Source organism: Cyprinodon variegatus, unplaced genomic scaffold, assembly GCF_000732505.1.
Source record: "Cyprinodon variegatus isolate N-32 unplaced genomic scaffold, C_variegatus-1.0 Scaffold211, whole genome shotgun sequence".
NCBI classification, from domain to species: domain Eukaryota; kingdom Metazoa; phylum Chordata; class Actinopteri; order Cyprinodontiformes; family Cyprinodontidae; genus Cyprinodon; species Cyprinodon variegatus.
The window spans coordinates 374,696-381,986 of NW_015150664.1; the positions used below are offsets into that span (position 1 = coordinate 374,696).

Consider the following 7,291-nt stretch of genomic DNA (forward strand, 5'->3'; position numbering starts at 1 on the left):
TATTTGCAGATATTTTACAGAAATAAAACTTATGTACATCAGGCAGCTTTTATGATGCTGCCGACTCTGCCTTTTTGCTTTTAGGCCGGTTCTTCTTCATCTGTCCATGTTTTTGTCTCTGAATGCTGTCTTGGATTTTCTGTTTAAATTTCTTCTTTTGGCTCCTGATCTTTTCCAGCTCTGCCTTCCTCTTGGCTTCCAGGTCTGGGTCCTGAAACGACACAAAGATGTGAAATCAGCAGCAGGAACTGGTGTCAAATACTATTTTGGTTTAGATTAAGAGAAAAGACATTAAACAACATTCTACATTACATCTACTGATAGTAGTACCGAGTGAATAAAAGCTAAAGTACAGCAAAACATGTTTATCTAGGCCAACATTTCTGTGGTAAATACGACCACATATCATTGGTTTTAGATGTTTGACTTTCAGAGTTTATCAACTTTAAAACACAAAAAAAACCTTAAATGAGTGAAATGAATTTATATAAATAAAACCCATTTGTAGTCCAATTTATTGAGAGGCGACTGCTAATCCATAGCAGTAAAAAAGAACTATACTCTCACCTTCCCCTCCAAGATCAGCTGTTTCCTCTTGTTAATCTCCTTTTTCTCATCAAAGTCTGTCGATTCAAGTCTCTGAAGAACAAATTAAAGTAAAAATAAAACTTCAGTTTGTTTATATTTTTTACTATGAAGTAGCCATCAACAACTGAAGAATGCTTTCTTTTGGACATAGTTTTTTTTTTTTTTTGACATTCCAACCTTTTTAAATTATAAAGCGACAAAATATAAATATTTTAAGGAAAGTTCATACAATTTCACACTCGCGTCGAGTCACGTTGACTTGAGTCAGGATCTTTAGGACTTCCTTCTCCTCCATAGGATATTCCTTCAACTTAGTTTCTAAAAGAAAAATAATAAAATAGGTTCATGAACAGTTTTGTAAATTTAAATGACAACAAAAATCCATCAAATCCAAACAAATAGTTGAAGGATGAGATCAAGCAGACCACGGCTGAACTAATGACCCATTCAGATTACTGCAACTCATTGAGATCAGGGAAACAACTGCAACACTATTCAATAATGCAATATGAATGAAGGAATTCATCTCATCTGCTATCCAACATCACATCATGGCCAATCAGTCTTTCCAGCATAAGCAGCTTCTGATGTAACTTACTTGTCTGTTCCTCGATCGAATGGACCAGATGGATGTCGTACTGCGTCACCAGTGTGATGGACACTCCGTTTCTCCCTGCATAACAAGTTTAAATGTTCTTCAAAATAACATTTATTCATCCAATATGAAGAACCAATGTGTGATTATTTCAGAGATGATTTCGCTTTCTGTAAATTCCCCCAACAGGCTGCAGATTCCTCCCTGTACCTGCTCTTGCGGTTCTCCCCACTCTATGGATGTAGATCTTTGGAAGCCCTGGGGTGTTATGGTTAATGACGACCTGCACAGTTGGAATATCCAACCCCCTGAAAACCAGAGGAAGGAGAGAAGAAGAGGAATTAGAACAAACCCCCTACTGAATCCTGAAAGGTGTGGAGTCTTCTAGAATTATCTACCTGGAAGCTACATCCGTCGCAATCAGGATCCTATAGACGCTGGCCTTGAACTTGGCAAGATTGGCGAACCGTTGTTTCTAAAGAATGGAAAGGAGAGGCATCTGTTTTAAAGGCGCTCGGGTCTTCCCCGAATTAGGTTTTTTCCGTTTGAAGATTCAAATAGAGGTTTGTATTGCTAAGATGTCACAATCAAAAGATTGATGTCTCCAACCCACTGGGCTGTTCTGATTGATCCTACCTGTTTCATCATTGAGTGCAGAGAGATTGTAGGAAAGTTAAAAGCCCGCAGCATCATAGTCAGAATCTGGCAGCTCCTGAAATCAAAAGAAGCTCCTTTGTTATATGAAGCTCCATTACAATGATCCAGACTGTAAAGTGCTTAAAAGAAACCAAAGTTGCACTTGTTTAATGGATCACTGAGTATCTTAGTATGTTTCTAGGCTTCTCACTTGCACGTGTTGGTGAAGATGATGATGGACCAGTCGTCATGCTGGTCCGTAAATGTCTGGATCAGATGGACCAAGTAAGCGTCCTTCACCTTCTCTGGAGTGAGGATGTATCTCTGGTCCAGCTCCTCCACTGTCCTCGTTCTAACAATAATAGCAAAAAAATCTTTAATACCAGTCACTGGACAAGCTGCTGAGTTCACCAAGAGGAAGGTTTTTTTTTTGCATGTTAGACTTGAAATGTATTCATACATAGTCAAAGCATCTAAAGTGTTCAAACTTTTGTAACTACAGATAAAGTATCCAACAGGATAGCTTAACATAAAAACTAAATAAAAACTGATGCATAACCAAAGAGTGTAATGAGAATAAAAGGATTTATTTTTTCTAAATTAAAAGTTTGAATGCAGGTTTTCTAAGTCAACTCTCTGTATAACTACATTTCTCATACTCAGATTTGTAACCATCTTGAATCTTTAAATTGTTTTTTGTTTTTTTTTTGTTTTTTTAGGAAAATGGGGTTTTCATGGCAGGCTGCAAAAGGCAGAAGGTAGGGATGAAGGTTCAACCTCCAGTATAACAAAAGCAGCAAAAAGTCAAACCTATAATGGAATATTTTAGATAAAAGCATAATATTCATGCATGTTAGTGCAGCCCAGGCAAAGTCTAGACAAAATGGAAAGTGCAAACTGAAATGTTTAGGTAAGTTCTAGCACCTAAAACCATACTCTAATATTTTATTGTTAAAAAAAAAAAAAACATGAGAAAACCCAAGCTTCCTTTCTTCCACCTCACAGTTATGCTGTGATTTAATTTGCTTTATTTTGCAAGCAATTTAGCCGCAATGTAAATAAAAAAAAAAAACAACTTTTATACTCCTCCCAGACCTGTTTTATTTTAACAAGTAAAACGATTTAGGCTGAGAATGTTGTTGAAATCCAAATATCCAATTTAAAGACGAAGACAAATCTGTAGAGATGGAAACTATCAGGTTTACTCACTCTGATGTGCTCTCCCAGAAGAAAGGTTTGTTCATGGCGATGCTCTTAAGCTCCTGCAGGGTGTCTGTCAGCGTGGCGCTGAACAGCAGCGTCTGACGTTTGGCTGGTAAGACGCCCAGGATCACCTCCAGGTCTTTGGTGAAGTCAGTACAACCCTGCTCCAGCAGCCGGTCCGCCTCATCAAGAATCTTTGAAAAAAAAAAAAAAAAAAAAAAGGCAATAAACCACAAAGAAGACACAGGAGGGTGGTCAAAAACTGAAAATGGAGTAAAGTGCTTCTGATTTAGGCTGATAAAGAACTTTTTTTTTAAATTCATTTTGTAAAATATCCACGCAAATTAATTTAAAAAAATGTAATCAAATTCTATAAAGCTGAACAAAATCTCACCAAGAACTTGATCTTGCTCATGCTGAAAGTGTTGGAGCTGCGGATGTGATCGGCCAGCCGACCCGGTGTTGCTACGACAACATGAGGCTGATTGGTTAGCTCCAGGGCCTGGCTCACCATGTCTGTCCACATCATAACACAGAGGAAACAAGTCAGTCAGGGTTAAAGCTGCAAGGAACCATGGTTTAAACAGGAGTAAAGTTGGCTCCAAATAAGGGATAAAGCTTAAAACATCTAAAAAACTGAAAGTATTTTGCTAATTATGTTTTTTTATCAATATGTTTTAATGTGTGAAACCTGCTCTGTCTGAAACATCAAACAAACACAAGATGTAAGGCATACATCCTACAGTCTATCAGTGATGCTGCTCATTTAATTACCCATTCCTCCAACGATGATGCACTCTTTCAAACCCAGAGGCTTCCCCAGAACTCTGAACTGCTCTGCAATCTGATAGGCCAGCTCCCTGCAAGACATCACATGACCAGATAAAAAAAAAAAAAAGAATTCAGAGAATACATGAAAACTTTACTCCTTTTACTTTGAAACAAACAAATCACATTTCAATTTGGAGGTTCTGGTGATAAAATCTCAATTTAAAAATATCTAAAATTAAAACTGTAGCAGATTTAAAAAGCAGATGGAATCAATAATAAACAAACAAGGGAAGAACATTAAAACAGAGGGAGGAACATGACATGAGCAGATCATTTAAACTATCACGAAACAAAAACGTTACAAAAAGCAGCATAATGTCTAGGGGACACAAACAACTGCTAGTAATGTTCTTAACTAGTTTTCAAGTAAATGCATTTTCTATCGAGACATATGGTGCAAATAGAAAGTCAGTTTGTGTCTAAACTATTAGGGTTAATTGTCAGCAGAGATTATCATTTTAAACGGGTCATACTGATGTCATAAATTCAATCTGGAGTCCATAAAAAGATTTAGATCAACTTAAAAGGAGCCTGGTTGTGAAGGACCAACTTTACAACTCCCTTGACCAAAAAGGCACCAGAAGTAAAACAATACTTTATTTATAGTGAGGCAAACAAAAGAAGATACGGTAGATTCAGTTTTTGAAATCTAATCTCTCTGTTTATCAAGTCTGGACTCTTTTATATCACAAGCCTTGGGATTGGAAAATCCTAAACAAAGGGTTCCCAAAATGCAGCAAAGCTTTGTTAATCTGTGGCATCCAGAACCATCATGTTTTTATTTATTGTGTGGTTTATGCACCTATCTTCTATTGAAAACTACCGTAATACTTTTAACTCTGTTTAAAAATTAATTTTTTTTCTTCTTTCCTACTATATTAAATTTTTTTTTCTCATTTAAGTTTCATGATAAAAAATTAAAAAAAAAGACATACTTGATTTTAAACATCCCCTTTGGGAGGTGACTTTTATATGAAAGCATGTTATATAAACATATTGGTAAAATAATCATGTTTCACAAAAAAAACCAAAAAACAATTAAAACATAACATTAAACGTTTCAACACTTTTAATAAGAGCTGAACCGATGTCACTCTGAGCTAAGGGAGACCAATAAGTTGTTTGGAGAAAAAAAAAATCCCTAAACTAAATAGTAAATATATTTGAAGGTTTTTTTTTATTTTATGTCTACATAGTTTTAGCTTCCATTTTGAAAACATTTGTGTCCATCAACAAAACCCTTTGACCTTTCCAAGTGCTATGTGTCTGACCTGGTAGGAGTGAGCACCAGACAGAAGATGCCATAGGGCTCCTCTGATAGTTTCTGCAGCACGGGCAACACAAACGCCGCCGTCTTTCCACTTCCAGTCTTGGCGCAGCCCATACAGTCACGTCCTGAGGGAAGAAACACACCATCTGCTCTTAGACCCAGTACTAAAGATGCAGGAACATTTGCTAAAATGTGCAGAGGTTTTTCTTTATGCTTATCTAACAATAAATAAACGGGGGGGGAGACAAAACATCAATCATGTCAGAGAAAAATCAAGAAATAGATGGCCACTGATAAAGAAAACAAACTTTTCAGCCATTTGATCTTTTTTTTCCCCATTTAGGGTTAACACACTTTGCCTTTTTACTTGGATGCACAGTTGCGAAGTAGAAGGGAAATTGAACAAAGTTTTTAACCTTTTAACCAATAAAAACTTTAAAGTCTGGCGTGCTTTTTTTAGCTTCCTTTATATGATTATTTCTAAATTAAATAAAGTTCAAGAGGTTCAAATTCCAGCATGTTTAAAGGCAAGACATTAGTACATCCCGAGCTACGGCAAGTGGACTAATCCAAAAAACACCTAAATCTAATCAATCCATGAAGAATTAAAATTTACATTAGTGGACACATTTGATCCATTAAAGACAAACCTGGATCCATTTAAAATGTAACAACAAAAACAGGTCTAATGTTAACGTGAGAAAATTAGAAAACTGTGTTTTTGCCACGTTTCGCTTCACTTTCTAATTGTTCTTAAAATTATAAACAAATAAAATCCAGCTACAGTTCCTCCAGTTAAGGCGAATAGCAGTTACCTTCCAGGATGGCTGGGACGCAGTTTTCCTGAACAGGAGTGGGTTTGTTGATTCCCAGCTGTTTACATTGCCTCACCAACCAGTCTGACAGACCTAAAGACGACAGGTCGGCCATTTTCAAACTATTTAAAAACGAGAAAACGACACTGAATGGACAGGCTGACCGCTGAGATAAAATACTCTATATTAGCGTAAGGTAACACATGCTCGTGTTGGCTCTACAGCCGCCATGATGTTACGTCAGAAAGTGACGCTTTACGGAAGGAGCGCTCATTCTTCTTCTTTGTTAGATTGGCGGATTGTAAACAACTTATAGCTGCATACCGCCACCTACTGTACATTAGTGTGTAGCTCTATTGTTCCATCTACTATATTATATATTTTTTATTTTTGTGTTATGTAAAACTAAAAACAATAGTTTATTTTCCTCAATATCTCCATCTGTCCCTAAAATTCCTTTAATACTCCATTCTCTCCCTTTTTTCCATAATTACTTTCCTCATCCTCTCTCTTTCAGATGCATATTTAATGCAATCCATCAAAACATGATCTACATTTTCTTTTCTTTCACAGCCCTCACATAAATCATTATTTCTCTTCCCTAGTACAAACAAAAACTCATTCTAGTAGGTATGTCCAGTTCTTAATCTAGTATAAATTATATCTTCCCTGCTGCTTCTTTCTCCATAATTTTTAACAATTACAGATTTTTGAACCCTATATAATCTTCTTCCTTTCTCATCTTCATCCCATATTGTTTGCTATAATTCTGTTTCTTTCTTTCTAATTATTGATTTACCTTCCCCTTTCCCAAATGGAATCTGATCTATATTCTGCTTTCATAAAGCCTCTTTAGCTTTCTTGTCTGCTATTTCATTTCCTCTCACTTATTCATGTGCTGGAACCCAACAGAACTGAACATCTATTCTATACCTAAATAACCTAAACAAACTCTGAGGAATATCTAATACAAGGTCTTTCCTATTATTTCCTCCTGAATGATTGCTTTCTATTGCAGCTTTAGAATCTGTGCAAATCACCACCCTGTCTGGTCTGACCTCCTCCACCCACTGTAAACTAATAATAATTCCTACCATTTCTGCTGTGTATATAGATAAAGGTCTGTTAATCTTCTACATATACCATGTGTGTACATTTTTAAATAACTATACTACATTCTTATTAGTGCCTCCTGCTGGTCAAGTGATTAATAAGAATATTTCTATTAAGACAAAGAGGCAAGGAGGGTAAAGTTTCCAAGGACATGATGAACGAAACAGAGGGAACAGGGGTTCGAACCAGCAACCCACTGGCTACAGGACGGATAAATAAAGTAAAACAAAAAGTGGTGTA

The 7,291-nt window shown here is 36.3% G+C and overlaps 1 protein-coding gene across 1 annotated transcript; it reads right to left on the minus strand.

Annotated features, from left to right (window-relative positions):
* Positions 1-21: 21 nt before the first annotated feature.
* ddx49 (DEAD-box helicase 49) lies at positions 22-6,177 on the minus strand. The gene is made up of 13 exons (XM_015380309.1): positions 5,939-6,177; positions 5,125-5,248; positions 3,797-3,882; positions 3,417-3,538; positions 3,029-3,216; positions 2,031-2,171; positions 1,820-1,895; positions 1,582-1,658; positions 1,394-1,491; positions 1,187-1,261; positions 818-906; positions 568-639; positions 22-211 (listed from the first exon to the last, which is right to left on the minus strand). Exons 1-13 carry the CDS (start codon positions 6,051-6,053, stop codon positions 50-52), a joined length of 1,425 nt encoding a protein of 474 aa, XP_015235795.1. The 5' UTR covers positions 6,054-6,177; the 3' UTR covers positions 22-49.
* Positions 6,178-7,291: the final 1,114 nt, after the last annotated feature.